The following is a 25,464-nucleotide window of genomic DNA, read 5'->3' as shown; positions in this document are numbered from 1 at the left end:
GGTTCATATTTTTACCCAGGTCAGTGGTTTATATAATTTTCCAGGTAGATAAACACACAAAAAATTCCACATGACTTATTCCGTTGTTTTTTTAATTTTTAATTTGTAACCTTATTAACATAATAATTAAATTGTAAATTTAATATTATTCTACTGATAAATAAGTATCTTTAATAATATCGGCCAACTTTTCACCTACAATAGCAGTTGGTACACTTGGATGCCCACCCATTAATTCAGGAATGATACTACTATCACATACTCTTAAATTAGGCACACCATGAACCCTAAGGGTAGGATCAACAACTGATTTCAAAGGATCTGATCCCATTCTACAGGTTCCAGCATAATGAAAAGTAGTGGTTACAAACATTTTTGAATAACATTTGAAATACTCCCTGGACATGAATCTGAATTTATCACAGGGTTCCACCTTTAGATTACTCAATCTATAATTCCTCAAACTCTTGGTATTTTTTAGTCGTAGATATATTCCTATACCTTTCATCATTGTCTTCATATCATCAGGATGATCAAAATAATTCAATTGGATCAATGGTGGTTCTTTTGGGTTTTTGTTCTTCAATTCAACTGTACCTTTTGATTTAGGATGTAGGAGAGTTACCAGAGTCATTAACCATCCAACTTTTGAATTTATTTCACGTAGGCGTTTATTGTACTTTGGATGGAAGTGTGCCCCATTTAAATATGTATCGATTACTAGACCCTCGTTTTGAAATCCTTGGGTTGTGATCAATTCAATGTCTCTTGGAGTGGTAACCCATAATGTTGTGTCATTTTTATCTTTACAACTACGATTTTTAAAGTGATGGGTGTTGAAGAATCCGATGAAGGATACTATTCCATCGTTGTTGAGGAGTTGGCCTGTGCTACAGTAGACTGTTAAAATTTTATTTATGGGTATTTGTGATATGTCCTGAATTTGAAGAAAAATTGGTACGTGATAATGATCCTGAAGATTTTTACCAACTGGTAAGTTCTGTATTAAGGGTATACCTATTTTTTTAAGGTGATCTTTTGGCCCTAAACCACTTAACATTAGTAGTTTTGGAGAGTTGATGGGTCCTGCTGATACTATCACCTCTTTAGTAGCATTAATAATTTTAGGTCTGTTATACCCATTATTGAATTCAATTCCAACAGCTCTATTTGTTTTTGGGTCTATCACAACCCTATTTACAAAAGTATCCACAACCAGACAAAAATTCTTCCTTTTGATTAACGGTTGAAGGTATGCTTTAGCCATTGATAATCTGACATTATTCACAACATTCATGGGTTCATCATGAAACCCAAATGGTGATGGGCCGTTTATATCCAGACCTAGTTCACGAGCAGCTGATTCTATTTTCATCCTACCATTTGTAAGAACAACAGGGTTTGTGGTTTTAAGGTATTCACTGCTTTTTTTAATATAAGGTTCTACATTGGTCCAATTCCAAATGTCATTTTTTACCAAGTCAGCCCATAAATTATAATCATAAGCTTGACCTGGAACGTCTAGTAAACCATTAATTGTGCTTGACCCACCCAGTGCTTTACCTTGAGGTAAATGGATACGGTTATCCAAATGGGCAGTAGGGTAGTTTAATGGTTCGGAGAGGAATTTCCAGTTTTCTGATGTTCCCAAAAGGAATTGCGCGGCTGCTGGTATCTAAAATTAGATTATAAATACCATTTAGGGAAAGGTATTGGAATCACTAACCTCTGAAGCTTTTGATGGGTACCCCCCAGCTTCCACCATAAGAACATTCCAATCTGGATTTTCACTTAGACGATTAGCTAACGCACAACCTCCTGGACCAGAACCCACTATAATAAAATCAAAATCCCTTTGAAGGTAGTCATCACACTTAGGGTACGTTTGTTTCTGTATTGTGGGACACTGATTAAGTCTTAGAGACAACCCGAAAACACTCAAAATAGACGACATGAATCTATTAGGAAACATTGTGTTGTTTGTGGGAATAATTAAAAGTAACGCTATTTATATGCTATCAGCGTCTACCTTCAATAAAAGCAAATCAAGGTTTGTAATTTTTATTACGGGTTGATAAGCAGGCGGTAATTCACAACGAATTTTCATTCATTTTCTCATTTAATTCACAATGAATTTTCATTCATTTTTTTTATTCAACTCACAATTTATGCAATTGTTTATCCGAAATAAGTATCATACAAAATATAATAAGCTGCCTTTTCGGCCATCATGACATTTGTGGTGGTACCATCACCTGCTGTTATAGTTGGTATCACCGAACCATCAACCACTCTTAGATTATTCATCCCGAAGACTTTTAATCTTTCATTGACGACATCATTATTCATTGGGTCAGTACCCATTCTGCAGGTACCTACTGGTTGACCAGTTGGTCTTGCCAGGGCTTTCATGGTACAGTTCCAATAGGCTTCCGTTTTAAAATCATATGGGAGACAATTAGGTGAAGTGATATCAAGCAGTTCGAAATCCCCAAAACCCGTTGAGTTGGTATTGAGCATGTTTAACACATGATTTACACCCGCCATTAATACCACAAGATCCGTAGTGTTACTATCCAAGAAATTAGGATAGATTAATGGTGGGTCATCTATATTAGTCGAAGCTAATGAGAGATTACCTCTGGAGAATGGATGTAACAAAGTGGGATGTAGAATCAAAAGAGGGTTGAACATGTTTTTGCCTTTGATGAACCATTCGGTCAATTCATTGTATCTTGTTGCGTTGAGCATTAGGTGAAGGTGCACTGTATCATTTAAGGTGTAGAGTTGTTTGGTGATTGATAAATCCGGAAATTGATCTGATTTGGTTTCATTTACCAAGTTGGAATTGATGTATCCCACTTGGTTGATATTGGATAAGTTTCCGATTGGGTTAGGTTCACCTCTGCACATTGCAGGTACAGCATTGATGAAATCTTCAGAAAAGTTATACGATGTAGGCAAGCGGATATGAACCGGAAACTCCAAATGGTCATGTAGGTTTTTTTCCAACTCCTTCTAAAGGTACCATTACTGGTAAACCCTTTGCTAATAAATCATCCATGGGACCTATCCCACTAAGCATTAATAATTTAGGGGAATTGATGGTACCCGCACTTAGAATAACTTCTCTTGTTGTTTGCATAGTAAAAACAGCATTACTTGAATTTTTAACTTCGACAGATTTTGCTAGTTTAGTTTGAAAATCTATATTAATTTTTGTTGCCCTTGTATTATAGAGCACACATAGATTACTCCTGGTTATTATTGGGGCAAGGTACCCTTTGGCAACACTGAATCTCCTACCGGATTTTACATAAGCTGGAACTTCATAATAACCCATTCTTGACCCTTGCAGCATATGTAGTGGTAAAGTGAGATTTGCGAATGCCTCAGTGGTTTTGTTTATGAGTTCACTTGTGCTATGTGGGTAGGACACCTCCATGTATCCATTAGTAGCTGTTGAACCATTCAAGAGATTAATTTTTAATAATTCTTGGGAGAGGATAGACCAATTCCAGAGTGAAATGTTCCATCGATCAAAATCTACTGAGTTGCCTTCGTATTGTATCATGTTTGAGATTAGACTTGAACCACCAATACCACGACCTTGATGGAAGACACAACCATCAGGGTACCCATTACAATAGTCCCCAGGTTGAGTTTTAAAATTCCAATCATGTGCGCTTACGGGAAAGTTTAAATGTTGATATTCCATTGGCATCTTAAAAACATTGTTTATTTATTGTTTAAATTGAAGGTGAGATACTTACTTCCGAATAGTTACTTGGAGGCATACCAGCTTCTACCACAAGCACTTTTATCGCGCTGTTGTAACTTAGGCGATTAGCTAAAACCAATCCAGAAGTCCCTCCGCCTATTATAATAAAATCATAATTTGTTTGTGAGGCTGTTGTGATGGTACAGCTGCTGGTATAGTCCGTGAGGAGACTTAGAGGACATTGTTGAAGAAATATCTGCACTGTGATTGTGTACAGATAAGTTGCTAGTTGAGTTACCGTGGCGGGCATTTTAACAATATTAAATTTACAATTAAATTAAATTAAAATAAATTGTTAAAAATTAAAATAACCTAATTACGTCAGGATAAAGATTATAGGGATTATATTTATCGTGTTATCATTTTTATCACAATTGACGTAGAAGATGATATTTGCTTATTTAATTAATTTATAATTCATAGAACATGTTGAAACGAGTAAGTAATAATTTATTTTTAAGTTGCTAATGGACTAGTCATTAATGTAAATAACAATCAATTAGTTTTAAATACATGATTGTTGCCAAATGAATATATTGCTAATCATGTGTTATTTTTAACAACTTGCTATTTTCTATTAAGAAAAAAATCTATTATTCTAGTCATTTGATTATTTGTTGAACGGTTGAATGGTGTCCTTTCTTGAAGAATCATAGAATCTATCCATTTTTGTAGGTCATTTCAAGGTTATCCACACACAAACATATAACACAAAAAGTTTAAAGTAAGAAATAGAAACATAATAAAAATAAAATAAAATACAATAGGATCTAGAAGAGAACAAATACAACAATGGCTATAAGGATAACAAGGATTTTTTGATTCTTGGCGAAATCGGCGCCATCTAAAAAATATAAATTTTTAAATGTAATTAAATTAATTAATAATTTTTTGGTGTTTTATGCACTGTTTATAATATTATCTTAATCTTGAAAATTAATTAAAGTATCTCACTAGATTTCCACTCGTCCTTGATGAGATCCGCTGCTTTTTCCGCGATGGCAATTGTAGGAATATTCGTGTTACCGCTGACGATTCTCGGCATTATCGAAGCGTCAACAACACGCAGTTTATTTACACCACGCACTTTTAAATCCGGTGTAACTACTGAACTAGTATCATTACCCATTTTGCATGTACCAACAGGATGGTAAATAGTTGAACCTAGGTTTCTCATACTACACTTCCAGTAGTCATCCGTATTGAATTCAAATCCAAGACAATTGGGTATGAGAACATGGTGTAGTTCTGATCCTGCCATTGGAGTAGTCTTGATAATATCCTTGATCCAATCAACTCCTTCCAACATGACATTCATATCATCTTCCTCATCAAGATATCCTGCGTATAACTTAGGTGGGTCTTGATAGTTGTCTGTTGAGAGTTTGACCCAACCTTTGGATTTAGGGTTTAGAAGGGTTATTATTGTGATAAGGGTATCTGATTCACTGTTAGCTTCAAGGATACTGTGGAATGACATATTGTTGAAACCCATTTGGACCAGTAGACTTCCAACAAGTGGGTCGTTCTTAACTAGGTATAAATGATGTATTTGTATGTTTGGGTATTCGGAGTCTTTGCGGGTGTTGATGAAACCATGAGCGGTTAACATCCCGACTGTGCCCAGGGCACCTTGTTTCTTCATACAGTATCTCATCACTGCACCAGCATCCATTGGAAGGTTGTAAGGCATTTTGACGATGACCCCGACTGCGATTAGATGGTCTTGTAGGTTTTCACCAACTGGTAGATCTGCTATTGATGGTATACCAAAGGATTCAACGTGTTCTTTTGGTCCTACTCCGGATAACATGAGTAGTTTAGGGCTGTTGATTGCTCCCGAGGATACTATGACTTCATTTTTAGCGTAAACTTTGATGGGTTTATCGTTGATCATCACTTCAACTCCGGTGGCGGTTCCGTTTTCTATTATAACTCGTTTAACGTGACTTTTTACTGATATGAAGATATTGGGACGGGTTTTAAGTGGGAGTAAGTATCCTTTGGCTGCGCTGAACCTTTCCGCTTGATATATGGTGTTGTTACTATCGAAATACCGACAGGGTTTCGCGGGATCTGGGTTGACATCCATGCCCAGTTCTTTTACAGCTTCGTAAAGGGCATCTCTTGGTGGTGTGATGAATGGATTAGCTGAACTGTACATTTGACCAGATTCTGGGTTGCGGAAAGCGTTTAGTTTCTGGTAGTATTTTTGGGTTTCCTCCCAGTTCCAACCATCACCACAACCCTCAGCTGCCCAAGTATCATAGTCTCTTTGGTTACCTTCTATGTACAACATAGCGTTGATACCAGATCCGCCACCGAGGAGTTTACCTTGTGGCCATCTGCATTGACCATCTATGAAACCCATGCAGTGGTTACCAGGCTCAGTTCGGAAGGCCCAGTCTTCAGGTGTGTTTTGTAACAACAGAAACGCGGCTGGGATCTAGTTTAATATAATTTTTAAGTGATTTAAATTTGGTCCAATGGTTTAACCTACCTCTGAAAGCCCCGAAGGGTAATCTCCTGCTTCTAAGAGAAGAACCCTCCAATTTTTCTCTTCGGATAATCTACTAGCAAGTGTACTGCCTGCAGATCCACCTCCAGCGATGATAAAGTCAAACGTATCACCATCTTTTAACGCTCCTGATTGATCAGGTGGATAAAGATCTTTTTGCTCAAAGGACACTTGCTGGCCATTAGGAGTGTTAGCGCATTGACAAGCATTTCCGCCGGGGCGGTAGCGTTGGTGCACGCTGCCCCCGTACACATTTTACAATAAATTTTGAAAAGAATTTCTTAAATGATGTTAATCTGAGGATAGCACCAAGTTGTGAATAACAAGCAGATTCTAGTGAGTTGATGTTTTTATACGAAATGCAATGCGGCGTGGAGCAAACCGGTCATTATGTCATAATCGACGAGGAGCCAAAATAAATACTACTTTGTGTACAATCGCGATTAGTCATAAGCATTATTCGATTTTTTACGTATTGTCACACAGTCATGGTTATTACTAAATATTGCGTGTGCCTAGGGTATGGTAGATGGGTGAATATTTAATGCAAAACTTCCACGCCGAACAACGCACCCTGATTTCGTGGTTTTTCCGACCGGAACTAAGACAACATGAATTTTCGTTAATAATTTAAGAACATCTGTTGTTCTCCGGTGTTTTTTACAACTGATTTCCACCCGGGTATGAAACAGGCTTGTAATTACGATAGTTGAAAGTCTTGAAGAAAATTCTCTAAAGTTTTTTAATTTTCACTTATAAAGAATTCAATTAAACTTTAGTTTTGTTTTAATTCGTTTTCAATTCATTTCATTTCGATAAGTCTCAATTAAGTTCTCTTGCGTAATCAACGACTATAATTATTTATCAAGGTTTTTAAAGTCTCATTTCCGTTTTATTCATTTTTTGTGTTTATATATTTTTCTATAAATTGTTAAGTGCTTAATTACGTAATTATTGTCATTGGTGAACGTTTGACTGAGTTTACCAGTAGTCTAGGTCTTGATTGCGGTGCTCAGCACCCACATAACCATCATCATCGTAGTCTGAGTAGCCCCATTCGGCTTTGATTAAATCGGCCGCCTTCTCGGCGATCATGATTGTGGGCGCGTTTGTGTTTCCTGTCACCAGCGTGGGCATTATGGACGCGTCTATCACTCGTAGATGTGGTACACCTTTAACTTTGAGGTGTGCATCGACAACTGACATTGGGTCACTGTCTGGACCCATTTTACACGTTCCTATTTTAATAATAATGATAATATTTCATTGAGATAATTTGGGTACCATCAGTTTTTTTAATTGACTTACCTACAGGATGATATATTGTTAATGTATAATGCCTTGCTTGACATTTGAGGTATTCATCAGAGTCAAAGTCAAGGTGTGCACAACCTGGTATCCTAAGATGATTTATTCTGACGTTGTATTTTTCATAACTTCCGTATTAGTCATCAATTCCATCGCGATTTTCGCACCTTCAATTAACACCTCTATATCCTCTTCATAATCAAAATAATTGGGATAAATTAATGGTTGTTTCTTGATATCGGTGTCTTGTAATTCCAACCATCCTCGGCTTTTTGGTCGCATTAATAAAGGAATTACACTCATAGCATCTTGATATAATATTTCTTCATACACTGCTGTGTAGAAATCATCTGTGATCCCTACGATTCGTTTACTAAACAGCCCACCATCAGTGTTTTCCGCATAGGAAGCAAAGAATAACTGAATATCAGGCCAGTCATAAGAAGCGTTTGAGTATTTTGAATGCACAAACGCCATTGCTTCCACTTCTGGTAACCAATACACAGGACCTTCTTCATTGTGAATGAAAGCGTCTACGTTTTCTGTTGTGTAGATACTGGTTAGTTTGAATCCAAGAGATTCGTAGTCTTCAGGTGCGTCGAATAAATATGTAAGACCTCCCATTGCGACATGGTCCTGTAGGTTTTTACCAACACCTGGTAAGTCTACATATGTTGGTATGCCGAAATGAGCGAGGTGTTCGTATGGTCCTACGCCGGATAACATCAACAAGTGTGGTGATTGTATTGCACCAGCTGATAATATAACTTCTTTATTGGTGTAGACTGTTTTTTTGAGTCCGTGTTTGTTGATTTCCACACCAGTTGCTTCATAGGTAACAGGGTCTATGATTATACGCTCGGCGAGTGTAAACAGCGATATGTCTACATTTTCTCTATTGCGGGTAGGTCTTAGGTAACCTTTTGCTGTACTACATCTTTAATAATATAAATAAATATTTTAATATTTTGATGGTATTTCCTGAGCTGAACTTACCTGAGACCATTCCTCAGGGTACCATGACTCAAAGTAAACCCAGTTTGGTATTCTCCGTTGACATCTCTTACATGGTACCCTAATTGCTCCCCAGCATCCAGAAACCATTGTACTAATGGTGAATGGTACCTGAAGTCTTCCACAGTGAGGTATCCACCTGACCCATGGTAGTAATCACCTTTTAGGTCTTCGATTTGTATGTCTTCGGCTTTTTTAAAGTAGGGTAACACGTCTTTGTAACTCCAGCCGGGATTACCTTGTTTTTCCCAGGCGTCATAATCATATCGATTACCTCTGATGTATAACATTGCGTTGAGTACTGATGACCCACCTAGGACCTTACCACGAGGCCATAAACACTGATAGTTTTTCATTCCTAAACAGAAATATTCACTCCTTTCGGTTTTAAACTTCCAGTCTAATGGACTTAGTTGTAAAGCGGGGAACATTATTGGTAGGTCTGTTATTTCTGGGAATTCATCCGGGCCTGCTTCGAGGAGTAATATCCGCCATGATGGATTTTCACTTAGGCGGTTTGTAAGAACTGAACCTGCACTACCTCCACCTAAAAGTTGTTGTAGAAATAAAAATAAATTGATGGTGAGGCCAATGTTACCATACCAATGATAATAAAGTCATAGTAATCATCGATATCCTTAAATTTTGTATCTTCTATGCGATAGTCTTTGTCCAAAATATCCGCACGGTATTCCACAGTTTGATGGTGTAGGTATAACAGAAACCCTAAACTAGGACCCAAAGTTAACGCGATTCTGGTCACTGAGTACAAGTTCATCAAATGGTCATCGTGCGCCATTTTTATTTTTTAATTTTTAATTTATGAAAACGTGTTCATCATTGAAACGTGGTTTAAGCTAGACTGACTCAACATGTGTACTGGATGTCATTTGACACCAACTTTTGCTGATTTGCAGAATTTAAAAACCAAGTGTTTAAAAAATTAAATAGATTTATTGCGTTTAAATTACAGAATATATTACAATACTTATGGCTATAATTTGTATCCCTTTGTATCCTTCACATTCTTGAATGTTTCATCCAGAACTCTTTGATCATGTCAGCCCCTTTTTCTCCTATCATTATTATAGGTGCATTGGTGTTCGCACTGACCAAATTAGGCATTATAGACCCGTCTATGACCCGAAGGTTTTTAATACCGTAGACCCGAAGTTGTGGATCCACAACTGCATCTGGATCCCAGTAAGGACCCATTTTACATGTCCCAACTGGATGGTATATGGTCACCGAATACAAACGGATCATACATTCGTAGTATTGGTCTGAATGTTCGGGATAATGAGCACACTGTGGGAATTTCAACATTTTGGACCCGTAGTACTTGAAAGCTGGGGTATTACTCAGGGCCACACCAATTTTGACACCTTCGATCAATGTCTTCATGTCAAAATCTTCTTTGAAGTAATTTGGGATGATTAGAGGGTAATCAAAAGGGTTTCGACTGCGTAACTTGATGAACCCTCTACTTTTTGGTCTGAGTAACATGGGGATCACACTCCAGACATCTTTGTTGTTTATGGGTGCGAATACCTTATCGTAGAATTCATCTGATAACCCATGGGCTTTTTTCACTTGTGCACCAGCGTCGGAGTTTGTTGATCCGGAAACAAAGTGGAATTCTATATCGGGGAATTCTGTACCATTTGCGTATTTTGTATTGACGAATGCAAGACCCTCCACACCTCCCATGATGGTCAATGGACCATCACTGAAGAGTGCATATTGCATTACAGGTGTCACTGCATAGACTCTTTCTAATGTGATGGAGACTTCTTTGTTGATGAGGAATGTTAAACCTCCCAGACCTATGTGGTCCTGCAAATTGTGTCCTACCTTCAAATCTTGTATGAGAGGGATTTTATGTTGTTCTAAATCAGCTCGGGGTCCCACACCACTCAACATTAGTATTTGTGGGGTGTTTATTGATCCAGCTGAGAGGATTACTTCTTTCTGGGCGCGTATCCTGTGGAGTTTACCATCTCTTACAAATTCCACACCGTAGGTTACTTTTGTTGCTGGATCGATAAGGACGCGTGTTACTTGGGAGTGCATTGCAACGTGGAGGTTACTGCGCAGGCGTACAGGTCTTAGGAATGCTTTGCCTGTTGAACATCGGGTACCACGTCTGATGGTACCCTGCGCAATCATGAAACCACTTTGGTGTTCACCGTTTATATCACGATTTTGATAACCTTCAAAAAGTTAATAAAATTTTAAGAGAAAATGTGAATTAATGGTACCCTACCTAATTGTCGACCACCTTCAACGAAAGCAGCTACAAGTGGTGTGTGATAAGGTGCTTCCGACACTGTTAAGTAACCACCTGTCCCATGATAACCAGTTTGTGCCAAGTATGGGTTTTTATTATCCTCGGACTTTTTAAAGTAATGCAGAGCGTCTTTATATCCCCAACCGGGGTTACCAAGACTTTCCCAGGTGTCGTAATCCCGTCGATTACCTCTCACGTATAACATATAGTTTAGTACTGATGATCCACCGATTACTTTACCTCTGGGCCAATTACACCTGCCATTTTTCATGCCCAGACATGATTTACCATCTGGTTCAGATTTGTATTTCCAGTCTAGGCCTGAGAGTTGAAGGTATGCCGCCATTAAAGGCACGTCTGAGATTTCTGTTTCATCACCGCCTGCTTCCAGTAAGAGAACACTGAATTTGTTTATTTCTGATAATCTATTTGCTACCACATTTCCTATAAAATTGAAATTTTAATTATTGGGTAACCTTGGGTAAAACTGAAGACCTACCAGCTGATCCAGCACCTATTATAATAAAATCATACGCTTCGTTTAAAAGCTCTGTTTCCATATCGATGGGTCTCGATTCCGGATCCATCATATCAAGCTGAAAGTAAGCTATGGCTGCGATAAGCGTGGGTAGGATATATCCCAGGTTGGCTGTGACAGACCCTAACCCAGTTAGGGGTCCGAGTATTGCACTCATTGCACCTTAATTTAAAAAACACAAAATTACTTTTTTTTTATTTTACTTCTAAATAATTACCAAACACCATTTTATTCAATAAAAACTAAGAAATTTTTGAAGGTATTCCTTCCTAAACAACAGGTATACCTCGACTGTCTTTAGATTTAAATAATACAAAATAGCTTGACATAAGACTAGTATGGGGAGTAAGTGCCAGTACAAAAGGGAAAATTAATCAAAACACCCGGCACGTAGCCGATAAAAAGTTCACTTTCTTTTTGTTAAGTAACAAATCGCTGGAAATTCGTCATCGTCAGTCACAGACATCTTTGCTAAGTGAAGTGACTGTGTGACTATCAACTCGTAGTCATGATAATCAAAGGTACCATGCTTTACTTAATGGTCAACGTGATTTTGTATCCAACTTAAGTCACTTTTAAGTTTTCTAAATAGATTTGTATTCATTTCATATTCATTCAAAACTACTTCCTATGCCTAGAAATGGTTTAATTTGATGGTGAGACATTAGAATTTTATTGACAATATATTTACTATTACTTTTTGTTTTAAAAATTCATTTGTTTGTGTAAAATGAAATAAAACAAAATGAAATGAAAAATATATATAATTGTGTGTTGAACGGTGAAACTGCATTGCATCTGGTCAACAAACACGCGTAAATGGAATAATAGGTCACTGTTACTTCCACTCGCCTACGATTTGCGCTCTTAGTTTAAAACATTAACAATTTCAACAGTGACAATAACTTTTCCTTCAGGGAAAACTTAAATATTTAAAAGTAATAATTACTTACAAGTTTTGGCTTCTATTCAATCCTTTTAATTTATTTTATTAACTTTTTATTACATTTTATTTTATTTTATTTAATGGTATATCATGAAATCACTTTTCCAAAATCGGTTATTAACGAAAGTGTATTAAAGTAAAGTCACGTACGTCACTTTGAGAGTGTTTTGTCTGCTGTGTTGAGCAATACCGGCGTTTTGACATTGAGCATTCGAATCTCTGCGTGTGCTGACCGTCGATTTCTTGCATGTCCCACCATCAACTCTTCTTCGGTCTTCTTTCGGTCGACCGGCGACGTCATATCCAAGTCCGATCTAACGGCGTATACATTTTTACTGTTAACACGAGCATGACCAACAGTCTGCGTGCCTCCTTCTCTTGTGTCTTCGTGAAAGACACAAGAAACCGCTTTCTTGTTAGCGGTTAACTCGGAACGTGTTGATGCGCACGTCCGCAATCACGTTCTCTCTTCATTTTAGTCTTTTGAAACTGTAAGGAGTCAAGGTCGTTCAATTAAATAAAAAAAATTAATAATAAATAAAAAGATAAAATTTTTATTTAAAATGTTTTATGTTTACAGGAGGATGTTGTGGTTCAACCAAACGCGTGTCCATCGTCGGGGGTTGGGCGTGGGCATGGTGGTTGGTCACCGATGTACAAAGGCTTTCACTGGAGGTGATGACACTCAACCCGATGTGTGAAAGTGTCGAAACTGCCCAGGGTGTACCTCTGACTGTCACCGGGGTGGCGCAGTGTAAGATTATGAAGGCGGATGAACTTTTGCACACCGCTTCCGAGCAGTTCTTGGGGAAGAGCGTCAAGGAGATCAAAAGCACCATTCTGCAGACTCTTGAGGGTCATCTTAGAGCTATACTAGGTAAATATCTTATAACGAAACAACCTTGAACTTCAATTGAATTTTTATTGCTTTTTAATGACTATTGTGCAATATTTGACTCGAAAGCGTGTAAAATATGCAATCAGTTAGAAATTGATTGTGATGAAATTGTTTATGCATGAATAATATTATTTAAAACGATTTATTGATAGATATGAACATAACATGCGTAATTCATCCATCAAAACAATTTAAACACATTTATTGTAAAATTTGTAACGATTTAAACTTGAAAACACTGCGTCTAAGTTTAGACGTCAATAAATCCGTTAATAATCGTCAATAATCTGCTTGGAAACGGTCCACATGTTGAGAAAACTAAATATACACTCGCTTACATAACTATTAATAATTACTCTGAATATTTTAAATGATTAACACAAATTAAATCAATATTTAGCTGACTATAAATATCGCGTATTGTGATGAATATTTTACACCATTTCCAGCGTGTTTCTCTCGTATTGGTCACGGCTTATTAAAAGTCAATTAGCGAATGATTGCCAACGTCTCCTCAAGTCAACCAAATGACGTGTACGACATCGCATAAATACGTAACGAACGTTTGCGGGAACAATTGTACACTTGCAACTAGTTTAGTCGAGTTTTTGAGTTATTAAAGTGTCTGCGCGTGTTTGTTTCGCTCTGTCAGTCATCATATCCGCACGCGGATTATATTTCGCTGTTTTTGCATTATTTTTGTTTTAAATAAATTATACTTTTTGTGAGATGGTTGTATTGTACTCGTAAAGCTGAGCAAGCGTTTGTTACAAATACAAAAATGTGCGGGTTTTGTTTGAATCACCTGGTGGCTAGACGAAAATAAACCGAAACGTTTTGTTTTTGGGAAATATTACGGAAGACGGAAGACAGTCGGCAGTCTGGAAGTTGTTTGAGTGGTTGAAGGACGTTCGGAAATTATTCTTACATATATATTGAGTTTACATGATTAGTTACCGGTTTAGATTTGTTTGGAACGTGTGATAAGTATTTTTGTTTTATTTTGTTAAAATGTCGATTGTTGGACCTGCGTTAAGTTTGGGATTAACTATTGTTGGAACAGTCGCAGTTGTCAAAACGTTTGTTTATATTTTATTTTAATTTTTTAAATTTTTATTGTTTGGTGTAATTTTTTGGTTTTTGTTTTTAGGAACTCTTACAGTCGAAGAAGTGTACCGCGATCGAGATCAGTTCGCAGCGCTGGTACGCGAGGTGGCAGCGCCGGACGTCGGCCGGATGGGCATCGAGATCCTCAGCTTCACCATCAAGGATGTCTATGATGATGTGCAATATTTGGCGTCGCTCGGCAAAGCGCAGACGGCGATGGTGAAGCGCGACGCTGACGCCGGCGTCGCTGAAGCCAATCGTGATGCTGGCATACGCGTAAGTTAAACAATTAAAAGTACATTTAAATATCTTTAAAATGACATATTATTTATTAATATAACTTTAATAGTTTTTGAGTTATGAAAGTTTAAAGATTTTTTTGTTTATTTTTATTTTTAGGAAGCTGAGTGTCAAAAATCCGCCATGGATATTAAATATTCCACTGATACAAAGATCGAAGATAATTCAAGGATGTTTAAGCTTCAGAAGGCTAATTTTGATCAGGAAATTAATACTGCTGTAAGTTTACTTTAATAAAATTAATTTTATTCAATCCTCATTTTTAATTTATTTTAAATTTATAGAAAGCCGAAGCACAATTGGCTTATGAATTGCAAGCTGCCAAGATTCGTCAGAAGATACGTAACGAAGAGATCCAAATCGAAGTTGTCGAAAGACGTAAGCAGATCGAGGTGGAAGTGCAGGAAGTCATGCGAAAGGAGCGTGAATTAAACGCAACTGTACGTCTCCCAGCAGAAGCGGAATCATACCGTGTGCAGATGATTGCCGAAGGTAAACGTACACATACAGTACAAGCAGCTATGGCGGAGGCGGAGAAGATAAAATTGATTGGACAAGCCGAGGCGGAAACCATCGCTATTATGGGTAAAGCGGAAGCGGAGCGTATGAGGCAGAAAGCCGCTGTTTACCAACAGTATGGCGAAGCTGCCAAGATGGCGATTGTTTTGGAAGCATTACCAAAGGTAAACAAATTAAATTTTTATTTTTATTTTTGTCTTAAAATTAAATTTTTAAATTTTTTTAGATTGCTGCTGAAATTGCTGCCCCCCTGGCAAAAACCGAAGAGATTGTGTTGTTGAGTGGAAATGATAATACCACCGCAGATGTAACTCGCCTTGTCGGCCAATTACCGCCGGCAATTCACGCCCTCACCGGCGTGGACTTGTCGAAGGTTTTGGGTAAATTACCTGGAGCAACCACAACTGGCCAGATCACCACGCCTCAGGTTGCCGTCAAATAATGAACGTACCATATGCGGCCATAAGTAATTTTGTTATTTGACAACATACACCACTTATTGATAAAAGCAAAACCACACTAACCGAAATTTAAACAAAACTTAAAATCTAGGAGCGCCTTTTTGCGGAAATAAAATGATATTCAAGAGTTAATATTTTCACGGATATTTTTGTGTAGCACTGAGACATATTTGAAACAATTTACGTTACCAGCACACACAGACACACACTTACACGAATTTTCTTACTCGATGCGAATAAATACAAAATATGTGTTCAACTGTTCGACTTTTAGAACTCTACATACAATCTAAACTTAATCGAGAATCTTAACTATGAAAATCTAATATGAATGAGGACAAAACAAAAACAAAAAACAAATGCGTGTTGTAGCTGAAATAAAATAAATGAAATATATATTAGATCTAGCTGATGAAAGCTGAGTAATGAACAAAAAATAATGTTTAAACAGAAACTATTTCGAGTTATAGAAGTGTACACTGTGTATTTTTACATAAATCTTCAAGTTTTCGATGTTTTTGAAGCGTTTTTTGACGTGTTTAGTGCGCAGATTTCGATTCTTATGTTAACGACCAAGTAGATGATGATTTTCTCTGGGTTGGCTGCCGTAAATAATGTAAGCAGATTTTTAGCTGTCTCGATGTGAAACGTAACGCAAGAACACTTATTTTGTGTCTGTTGTTTTCTCGAATCTTTGCATTTAGCAGATGGATTTTAGTACTTGTAGCTGAATATGATATTTTTATACCTGATGAAAATTAAAATGCTACTCAAACGGAATGCTGTCGAATTCCACCTAAACAGGATCAGAATTTTGAATTGTAATTAAACTTTTAATGAATTGATTTTAATTCTAATAGAAATGATCTGATTTCTCATGAATATCGTTTGTAATAGTCTTGTACTTGTTTGCGTATTGATTTATTTGTTTGTTTGTAGGAAATATTGCGTTAGTTTAGTAACAAAATTAAAATATTCTTGTATTCATGTATATTTTTATGCCACTATGATTATTTAAACAATATTGTTTTTCTATTGTATTCTATACTCTGAACAACTTTTATTATCACACTGCGCATAGAAAATTCGATGTGTTATGTATTTTTGTGTTAGTTTTAAGCTGAGATTATTTTGTACGTTCACTTCTTATTTGCTTGTCTTATGGACTCAAAGAAATGTCATAAATATTATAAATAAACGCTATGAAATGTATTAAGATTATTTGTTTGCTTAATTTTATGATTTTCTTAATACCCTTATCCTCTCATTATTTTTTATTGAATGAAATGCGTCATGGAGTATAAAATTACCCAACCGTTTAACTGTTCAACATTTTAAAATATAGTTTATATTTATATGGGAGAAGGGTTATTATTATTCTGAAAACAGTAAAATGTTGATTAAATGACGTAAACTGCATTGTAACACGTTTTGCTGCACGAATTTGAAATATTCATTTTTTGTCTAATAAATGGAGAATATTTACTCGTAAGATAAAGTGCGATTACTGTATAAAAAAATAGTCTGATAACAAAATGTTACGAAGATAAAGTGTTTAGAATCCCGTTTCCTTGCAGAATCTGTAATAAAATGTTAAAGTTTTTGGATTTTATTTTTTGCGTAAGAAATGATAGAGAAAACTAAGACTCCAGTTTTTTGCAGTTTTCTCGTAAACTATTAAAGTTACAGAAAAATGCTTTTCAGATTCGTGTACAGGATAATATTCTACGTTATCTAACACCTGAAATTTTTCTATTAGCCAAATTTACGTAATAAATGAAAATGGTCAATAACTTGAAAACTAATTAAGATATCGCAACCAAACCTTGATTAATGATTTCCTGGCATTGTTTTACATCAGTTTGGAAAGTTTGGTGAAAATCTGAGTTGTGGTTCCAATTGGTCCATTTTAATTTCACCGCTCATTTTCCGAAGTTTTGATGATATCGGAAAACTGATTAGATATCATTCATCCCCTTGAAAAACTCTAACGATTGGCGTTTTCCATTTTCTTCTAGCGTAAAAAATAATTTTTGGGCCAAGAAATCGTCAAGTGTAACCTCTTGATCTTTTTGAGTGGTTTTTGGTCGACCTCGGAAAATGGAAAAACTAAATCTGCCATTTTAGAGATTCTTATCACGACATGAACAAAATGAAGAAAATTCTTCTCTAACTTTATTACTTTTCGAGAAAATCGTGTCGGAAAATTCGGAAAACACACCTTATATTTAAAGTTTTTTAACTGCTATCTTATCTAGGATTTGATTCTGAACGTCATACTGTTTTCGGTTTTTGTATATGTCTATTAGTTTCTGAGATAATTAATAATTGAATCTTGATGTGAGTACACATTTCTCGTAATGACATCTACAAGGAAAACCTTTGGTGATATTAAATAAAAAGTTGTATAAATAATGTAATTAGGAGCTTCGCTGTAAAAGGGTATTATTAATTTTTACTAAATATTTCAAATACTAATTAAAATGTCCGGCGCCTCCGCCAAATTTTTAAAAATTACTAATTTTGCTCAAAAAATCAAAAAAAAAACTTTTTTATTATATATTATTAAAGAGGACCATTTTATTAAATGATTATTCAAGAATAACCTATCCTGCAGAGAGTCCTGCATGGATCAAGAATCTGAAATCAGAGTTTTCGTAATCCTTTTAGTTTCCGATACAATCGCAATTTAAGTTCTAAAACTTGCGATGGTAGAGACGCGTCTTGACGGATTTGGATAAGTTTCAAGTGCAAATTATTTTTGAAAAATAGTTCGGCCCTGTTATTCGAGCAAAAATAATTTACAAAAAAGTTCGGCCCTGTTCTTCGAGCAAAAATAATTTCCAAGCATTTTTTTATTGATTTTCTGATAAAATTTTTATTATAACAATTAAAAATGACATATTTGGCTTTGTATTTCAACTAAAAATAATTATAATACAAAATGACGGTCTTTCAAAGAAATCTGAAAAATATAGTAAAAACTGATCATTTTCCGTGGGCATTTTAGAGCACTTCCAAGAGAATTAGAGGATGGATCAATAACTCAATTTGTAGAAACACTCTTCATCGATAAATTGACGCAGGAAAACCCCAAATTGCATTATTTTTACAGGAGATACGGGGTGTTTTCCACAGCAACTTTTTCAACAATTCAACTCCACAAATGTCTTAAAATCTACTTTGAAGGTCCACCTTTTGTGAAATTTTTTAAAACACGCTCTCGAAAACACCCTGTATCTCTGCTCTTTCTGAATGAATTTCATTGTTATTTATTTATTTGGTAGGGCAATAGTTCCTTTATCGTTTGATATATCTTTGAAACTTCTGAAGGCCCTGCAAATGCCCTAAATTCTACTTTGAAAGTCACCCTTTTTTGTAATTCTTTGAAACACGCCCTCGAAAACCCCCTGTATCTCGGTGGTTTCTTGTTTAATTTTGCCATTCTTTATGATATTTTAAAGAGAAAGAGTTGCTACTTTGTTTGATATATCGTGTGACCCCCTAAAAGCCCTAGAAATGCCCTAAAATCTACTGTGAAAGTCGCCTTTTTTGCATTTCTTTGAAACACGTCCTCGAAAACACCCTGTATCTTGGCTGTTTCTGGTTCAATTTGATTGTTCTTTATTTTATTTGGTAGAAGAATAGTTGTTTCACCGTTTGACATACTTTCTGACCCCCTAAAAGCCCTAAAAATGCCCTAAAATCTTCTTTGAAAGTCGACCTTTTTTGCATTTCTTTAAACACGCCCTCGAAAACACCCTGTATCTCCGCTGTTTTTGGTCCAAAATGATTGTTCTTTATTTTATTTGGTAGAGAAAGAGATGATTCATCGTCTCATATCATTTTCGGTACCCAAAAGGGCCTAGAAATGCCTTAAAAACATCCTTAAATGTTGGCATTTTTCGCACATTTTTTCATTGAAATCTGAAATTTTCCGGCGAAATTCTTAAAATTGATTTGAAATTATTGAATTCGTGCGAAGATCGCGCAAAAATTTTCAGCCTCCTCGCACTTCTGGGTTCCTGGTACCAAAAATCAATTTTTCCCTTAGTTTCGAGGCAAAATCGAACGAATTGAAAGAGAGAGAGAGAGAGAGAGAGAGAGAGAAAACAAAGAGAGAAAATAAATTTCAAATTCAGTCGAAAATCCCGCGAAAGTTTTCAGCCTCCTCAACTTTCAAGGATCCGAATAACACAAACCAATTTTACCATTCATTTTCGGCTCGAAATTGTCGTGCACACAGAGCGAGAGAGTGATATACAGTCAGAGAGAGAAAGATACAGTCAAAAATCCCGCGAAAGTTTTCAACCTCCTCGACATTCTGGTATCCGGATAACACAACTCAATTTTACCATTGGTTTCGGCCTGAAATTGGGTGCACACACACACATGCAACTTCACACGTACGTAAATAATAAAAATTTTAATTTTTAATAATTTGATTGAGATTCTGAAAGAGAAATAAATTTCGCATCGTTTATCCTAATAACATTTTCCTGTTTTTTTTTTATTTTTTAAAGAGTTATTCACGTTTCAAAAAATATATTATTTTAATATTTTATTTTAATTATTTTATTTTATTTTATTTTATTTTAAATATTTTAATAATTATTTTAATATTTTTTGAATATAGGGAATTTTCCAAGCATCAAGAATTTGAAGTTCTTTTTCTCCTATCCATTTTGGTTCAAAAGTTATAAGCATTCAAAAATTTATTTTAATTTCAAGCAAAAAAAATTTTAACCAAAAAGTTCGACCCTGTTCTTCGACCGAAAATATCTTAACACCAAAAGTTCGACCCTGTTCTTCAAGCGAAAAATATTTCAAACAAAAATAATTTCCAAGAATTTTTTTATTGTATTTTCAACAAAATTATTATTGTAACAATTAAAATTTACATATTTTGCTTTGTATTTCGACTAAAAATAATTATAATACAGAATGGAGTCTGTCTTTCAACAAAAATCTGAAAAATATAGTAAAAAATTATCATTTTCCGTGGGCATTTTAGGGCACTTCCAAGGTAGTTAGAGGATGGATTAATTACTCAATTTGTAGAAGCACTCTTCATCGATAAATGGACGGTGAAAAACCCCAAATTGCATTATTTTTACAGGAGATACGGGGTGTTTTCCGCGGCACCTTTTAGAAATTTTCCAAAAATAGCAACTTTTGAAGGGATTTTTAGGGCACTTTCCATGGGTTTAGAGGATGAATTTGGTACTCATTTTATAGAGGTACTTTTCATCTATAAGCTGATGTAGGAAAACCCCAAATTGCATTATTTTTACAGGAGATACGGGGTGTTTTCCACAGCACCTTTTAGAAAATTTCCAAAAATATCAACTTTTGAAGGGATTTTTAGGGCACTTCCAATGGGTTTAGAGGGTGAATTTGGTACTCATTTTGTAGAGGTACTTTTCATCTATAAAGTGATGTAGAAATACCCCAAATTACATTACTTTTACAGGAGATACGGGGTGTTTTCCACGGCACCTTTTAGACACTTTCAAAAAATAGCAACTTTTAAAGAGATTTTTTAGGGCACTTCCCATTGGTTTAGAGGGTGTATTTAATATTCACTTTGTAGAGGCACTCTTCGTCGATACACTGACGCAAGAAAACCCTAAATTGCATTATTTTTACAGAAGATACGGGGTGTTTTCCACGGCACCTTTTAGAAATTTTCAAAAATTTTCAAAAATTTTCAAGTACAATATCACGGCAAGAAACTCAACTGGTGTTAATTAGTTCACGAGATACAGGATGTTTTCCTCAGCATGTTTTTAATTTTTTAGAAAAATTGCAATTTTCAAAGGGCATTTTAGGGCACTTTCAAATAGTTTAGGGGGTTAGAAAAGTATGCATCATGTAGAAGAGCTCTTCAAGTACAATATCACGGCAAGAAACTCAACTTATGTTAAATAGTTCACGAGATACAGGGTATTATCCTCAATATGTTTTTAAATATAGCAAACACCAAACACAATTTTTTATGGGCAATATAGGGCACTGCCCCATGGTGCAGAGAGCTAAAAATATATATGTAGTAAAAAGAAACTCTTAAGCTGTAATATAACGGCAAAACATTCAAGATAGTTGAATTAATACATGCAATTCATTATGTTTTGCGCCATATTTTCAAAGAGTTTGGAAAGTAGCGATTTGTGATGGGTTCCAGGGCACTTTTGAAGAGTTAATGTTCTCGAATGATTGTTATAAATATCCTTTCTAGCTACAATATGTATTAATAAATATATAAGTATTCTGTTGCATTTATTTGTTTCTTTATTATTTGTTGCACATCTTTCATGTTAGTCCGATTTTTCATTTACAGATGTCGCTAAATACTCAGCATTAAACATATGTTTCTAGTTTGCATCACTCAGTATACCATCTAGGGACTTTCATGTTTTTATTGATTTCCGCTCTTATGTTGGCACCGCACTCGTGCATCTCCGCCAACAACACTAACTTGTTAACACCCGCTCGTCCCTCTCCAGCCAACAAACGCAGCGAGTCATTGTTGAAAACGTCAACAGAAGGAACACACCACAAGCACATCGCTCGTATTTTTCAACGTCAGGTTGATAGCTGTCTCACGCGCAGTTTTAAACCTGAACCCGAGTCGACGCAGCGAGCGCACACACTCACACGACCAGCTCGTGTATAAATTCGCCGTGTAACCACCACACTCACCACCCACAACCTGCATTCTGCAATCACAGCGATTCGCAGCTAACGAGAAATCCCAAACAAATTCAATCAGCAAGATGAAGTTCCAATACAAGGAAGAACATCCCTTCGAGAAGAGGAAAACCGAAGGCGAAAAGATCCGAAGGAAGTACCCCGACAGGGTTCCAGTAAGTACAACGAAAAAAACCGAAGCGAAATCATTAAAATTTCAAATAAAACATTGCGCAATCGTGCAACATTCACCAAATGTATTTCATTTTTTATTTGTCAATGCGTAATTAATACATTACTGCGACGCAAAACAAAAGTATCACGTCTCAGCCTCATCGGTGGCAGGTTTATCGATGTAGCAGTAGTTTAACATAATCAAATATTATTGTGTTTATTTGCGAACGTGCTAAGAACTAGTAAATAATCGGGTTCGATCGTCGTTTGTTTTGGATTGCACCACAAAATGGCCGCGGTGGTTCACCTACAGCACACCAACGCAATAAACACGTAGAAGCAGCGCGCGTTCTTTGTTGCACAACAAACAGGAACAGCTGACTATGATTTCAGGCAACGGGATAAACAGGATAAACAATTAACCACGCTTATCTCACGTTACAGTATATAAATATTGCACCATGTTGCAATAAATCTGTTCCTTTCTGATTATATTGTTAATAACTTATGCTTTGAGGTCAATCCAAGGCTTAGCAACACCGTATTTCATTTTGTCAATGTCTTTTTCGGTTTATTTTTATCCTTTTTGGCGCAATGCTCGTTTATATGTTATGAAATATCGTCATCGTGTGCAATTTATGTAAAAATTCGCGAAAAATGCGTGTGGTGATAAGCAATCTGTTGGAATATTTGCGTTTTTGTGGGTTTTGTACGGAAAACATGATTATCTATTTATGAATGTGAAATATGTTAAGTTACTAAGTGAATTTGTTAACTTTGTGTTGTTTTTTTGTTTTAGGTGATTGTTGAGAAGGCCCCGAAGGCGAGGATTGGCGATTTGGACAAGAAGAAGTACCTGGTGCCGTCTGATTTGACCGTCGGGCAGTTTTACTTCCTCATCCGGAAGCGTATTCATTTGAGGCCTGAGGACGCTTTGTTCTTCTTTGTTAACAATGTTATTCCGCCCACGTCGGCGACCATGGGCACGCTGTACCAGGTAAAATTGGTGCTTTTTGATTCAAAATTGATTTTTGATGTTTTTCGAGGCAAAATTTGTTAATATTTTGATATGATATCAAAGAGGCATTAATTGGTTATCTATATAAACAAAAATGATGTAATTTTTGTTAATAGTTTAAAAGTTATGGACTAAAAATGAAGGATATGCATGATTTAAATTGACGGTTTGGATTTTGCAGTGTCACGAAAAGTTGCGCAATTTAAAAGTTAATTATTCCTAATTTCCAGGTTGATGCCATGTAATAATTTGGTATTAGCTGAAAGAGAAACTATTCAATTTTAAACTTCCGCAAGAATATTGTAGTTACTATTGTTTAAACAAAAGTTATCAGCTTTAGTACTTAAAAAAATTTTTAATTTTTTAATTATTAATTTTTTTTAGGTATTTTCGTTTTTGATGTTTTTCTGGCCGGAAATTGTTTACTATCTTGATTTTATTTTAAAAAGGCACTCTTTATTTACATTTCTACGCAAATATTTTTCGTTTACGATCAATAGATTAGAAATTATTGACATAAAACTGCGAGAAATCATGAGTCAAGTTTATGATTTACATGACGAACTTACGCGCAAAGTTGTGCAACTTTGCGCTCAATTATTGTTCATTTCCGGGTTGATTCAGTTGATGATTTTGGTATTAATAGAAAGATAAACTAAAAGATATTAGTTTATATAAAAATTTCGATGTTATCTTTGTTTAAACAAATGTTATTAACAAAACAAAACTTTGTACAACTTTATGATTTAAATTTTTATCTTACAACTTTGACTTCGATTTTTTTACTTTTGAGTTATATTTTTACAAATATTTTGGTATCATATCAAAGTACAACTAATAATCTACTGAAATTTACATAAATAATTATTTTGTTGCTATTTTAACAAAAGTTATAAACATTTTTATAAAATTTTAATTTTTTTAATTTTTTGTTTAGGAACATCACGAAGAAGATTTCTTCCTCTACATCGCGTACTCCGATGAGAACGTCTATGGTCAGAGCGCCTAGAGCCCTCACGAGAAGCCCAGATCTTCGCGCACTCAATCGACAAGAATGCCGTTTACGTGCCGCCAATCTCGCCCTCGACAACCCGCGTGTATATTTACCATTCTACTTTGGTAACGATTATTAAAGAAACATCTTTTAACTGCGCCCCTTATATCTGATAATAATTCTAGTTTAACTCGTAAAGTACCCAAGTATGGAACTTAAATATTAAATTAATATGTCAAATCTCGATGAAAGCGAGGCATTCACAGGAAATCTCTCGTGTTTGAAGGAAACAGTTTCTTTCAAACATTTATTGACTTGATATAATTAAAGAAAAAAAAAGTTTTTAAGAAGAGGAAGAAGAAAATTATTACTTTGTTGTTTTATGCACATCATGAAACTGTGAATTCAGGTTTTATTTCTTTTTTTCTTTCAATACCAAAACGGAAAAAATTATTTATTTCTTCAGTGTTAAAGACAAACACTTTTCTTCTTCAGGTGAAGCTTTGCAAATGGAAAACTAGTTGTAATTGTAAAGTTAATCTTTAGATAATTCAAGCAAAACTGATGATAGCTTTTAGTAAGTAAATGTTAATCATAATACTTACCAGGGATTTCTCAAGCAAAAATTTAGCTACCTTATAAAGAGTTAGTTGTTAGACGGCACACTATTTTGGAAATGGTTTAATTTTGCTCATAAATTCTTAAGTGCACACATGCTGGATTAATATTGCATATGGAATACGATTATTAAAGATAGAAACTAATATATAAATGGGTAAAAAGCGTACATAAGTGTAGAGTTTATGCTGGACGATGTGTAAATGTGATCAGGAATAAGATAATGTGTAATTATTTATATGCGCTGTTGTCTTTAACCTGCTTATTGTGATTTTTTGAAAAATCGTGAG

At 35.5% G+C, this 25,464-nt stretch overlaps 8 protein-coding genes across 11 annotated transcripts in view; 2 read left to right on the top strand and 6 right to left on the bottom strand.

Moving 5' to 3' along the window:
* Positions 1-16,892, top strand: part of Flo2 (flotillin-2) — a 107,687-nt gene extending 90,795 nt beyond the window's left edge. The window contains exons 3-7 of one of the 2 annotated variants that reach the window (XM_065317074.1): positions 12,976-13,272; positions 14,444-14,676; positions 14,800-14,919; positions 14,985-15,383; positions 15,446-16,892. In XM_065317074.1, the coding sequence (XP_065173146.1) occupies positions 12,976-13,272; positions 14,444-14,676; positions 14,800-14,919; positions 14,985-15,383; positions 15,446-15,661 (1,265 nt within the window). In that variant the 3' untranslated portion in view covers positions 15,662-16,892. Of the gene's footprint in view, positions 1-12,975; positions 13,273-13,878; positions 14,373-14,443; positions 14,677-14,799; positions 14,920-14,984; positions 15,384-15,445 lie in introns of those variants that run through there. The other variant, XM_065317075.1, reaches the window with a different exon arrangement.
* LOC135801541 (glucose dehydrogenase [FAD, quinone]-like) lies at positions 90-1,973 on the bottom strand. The gene is made up of 2 exons (XM_065315061.1): positions 1,727-1,973; positions 90-1,675 (listed from the first exon to the last, which is right to left on the bottom strand). The coding sequence occupies exons 1-2, from the start codon at positions 1,970-1,972 to the stop codon at positions 146-148; spliced, it is 1,776 nt and encodes a 591-aa protein (XP_065171133.1). The 5' UTR covers position 1,973; the 3' UTR covers positions 90-145.
* Positions 2,111-2,913, bottom strand: LOC135803327 (glucose dehydrogenase [FAD, quinone]-like). Its single transcript, XM_065316918.1, has one exon. It carries the CDS (start codon positions 2,911-2,913, stop codon positions 2,179-2,181), a length of 735 nt encoding a protein of 244 aa, XP_065172990.1. The 3' UTR covers positions 2,111-2,178.
* Positions 2,993-4,032, bottom strand: LOC135803326 (glucose dehydrogenase [FAD, quinone]-like). The gene is made up of 2 exons (XM_065316917.1): positions 3,774-4,032; positions 2,993-3,724 (listed from the first exon to the last, which is right to left on the bottom strand). The coding sequence occupies exons 1-2, from the start codon at positions 4,029-4,031 to the stop codon at positions 2,993-2,995; spliced, it is 990 nt and encodes a 329-aa protein (XP_065172989.1). The 5' UTR covers position 4,032.
* LOC135803325 (glucose dehydrogenase [FAD, quinone]-like) lies at positions 4,211-6,418 on the bottom strand. Its single transcript, XM_065316916.1, has 2 exons — positions 6,282-6,418; positions 4,211-6,227 (listed from the first exon to the last, which is right to left on the bottom strand). Exon 2 carries the CDS (start codon positions 6,150-6,152, stop codon positions 4,722-4,724), a length of 1,431 nt encoding a protein of 476 aa, XP_065172988.1. The 5' UTR covers positions 6,153-6,227; positions 6,282-6,418; the 3' UTR covers positions 4,211-4,721.
* LOC135800676 (glucose dehydrogenase [FAD, quinone]-like) lies at positions 7,213-9,472 on the bottom strand. The gene is given in 5 exon segments (XM_065313985.1): positions 7,213-7,537; positions 7,608-7,727; positions 7,730-8,544; positions 8,604-9,168; positions 9,225-9,472. Coding segments are annotated over 5 exon segments (1,953 nt in total). The 5' UTR covers positions 9,421-9,472; the 3' UTR covers positions 7,213-7,280.
* LOC135803453 (glucose dehydrogenase [FAD, quinone]-like) overlaps positions 9,556-25,464 on the bottom strand; it is a 37,396-nt gene continuing 21,487 nt past the window's right edge. The window contains exons 1-4 of one of the 3 annotated variants that reach the window (XM_065317070.1): positions 12,546-12,649; positions 11,411-11,611; positions 10,888-11,355; positions 9,556-10,834 (exon numbers count right to left, since the gene is read on the bottom strand). In XM_065317070.1, coding sequence (XP_065173142.1) covers positions 9,642-10,834; positions 10,888-11,355; positions 11,411-11,606 — 1,857 coding nt within the window. In that variant the 5' untranslated portion in view covers positions 11,607-11,611; positions 12,546-12,649 and the 3' untranslated portion in view covers positions 9,556-9,641. Of the gene's footprint in view, positions 10,835-10,887; positions 11,356-11,410; positions 11,612-12,402; positions 12,650-25,464 lie in introns of those variants that run through there. The other 2 variants (XM_065317069.1, XM_065317071.1) reach the window with 2 other exon arrangements.
* LOC135803474 (gamma-aminobutyric acid receptor-associated protein) lies at positions 22,191-25,412 on the top strand. The gene is made up of 3 exons (XM_065317099.1): positions 22,191-22,546; positions 23,344-23,541; positions 24,500-25,412. The coding sequence occupies exons 1-3, from the start codon at positions 22,457-22,459 to the stop codon at positions 24,569-24,571; spliced, it is 360 nt and encodes a 119-aa protein (XP_065173171.1). The 5' UTR covers positions 22,191-22,456; the 3' UTR covers positions 24,572-25,412.

The sequence above is a fragment of the Atheta coriaria genome, unplaced genomic scaffold (genome assembly GCF_025399875.1).
Source record: "Atheta coriaria isolate IRGN ID8LTWV9N9 unplaced genomic scaffold, Caltech_Dcor_3.1 hic_scaffold_2_pilon, whole genome shotgun sequence".
NCBI lineage: Eukaryota > Metazoa > Arthropoda > Insecta > Coleoptera > Staphylinidae > Dalotia > Dalotia coriaria.
This window is presented reverse-complemented; position numbering and strand designations above follow the sequence as displayed.

Excerpts from the sequence above, each read along its gene's own strand:
- LOC135801541 (XM_065315061.1), bottom strand. The coding sequence starts at position 1,972 with ATGTTTCCTAATAGATTCATGTCGTCTATTTTGAGTGTTTTCGGGTTG. Across the intron at positions 1,676-1,726 it reads ACCCATCAAAAGCTTCAGAG|ATACCAGCAGCCGCGCAATT; the intron begins GTTAGTGATTCC and ends ATCTAATTTTAG.
- LOC135803474 (XM_065317099.1), top strand. The coding sequence starts at position 22,457 with ATGAAGTTCCAATACAAGGAAGAACATCCCTTCGAGAAGAGGAAAACC. Across the intron at positions 22,547-23,343 it reads AGTACCCCGACAGGGTTCCA|GTGATTGTTGAGAAGGCCCC; the intron begins GTAAGTACAACG and ends TTTTTGTTTTAG. Across the intron at positions 23,542-24,499 it reads CCATGGGCACGCTGTACCAG|GAACATCACGAAGAAGATTT; the intron begins GTAAAATTGGTG and ends TTTTTTGTTTAG.
- LOC135803325 (XM_065316916.1), bottom strand. The coding sequence starts at position 6,152 with ATGGGTTTCATAGATGGTCAATGCAGATGGCCACAAGGTAAACTCCTC.
- LOC135803327 (XM_065316918.1), bottom strand. The coding sequence starts at position 2,913 with ATGTGCAGAGGTGAACCTAACCCAATCGGAAACTTATCCAATATCAAC.
- LOC135803326 (XM_065316917.1), bottom strand. The coding sequence starts at position 4,031 with ATGCCCGCCACGGTAACTCAACTAGCAACTTATCTGTACACAATCACA. Across the intron at positions 3,725-3,773 it reads CTCCAAGTAACTATTCGGAA|ATGCCAATGGAATATCAACA; the intron begins GTAAGTATCTCA and ends AATGTTTTTAAG.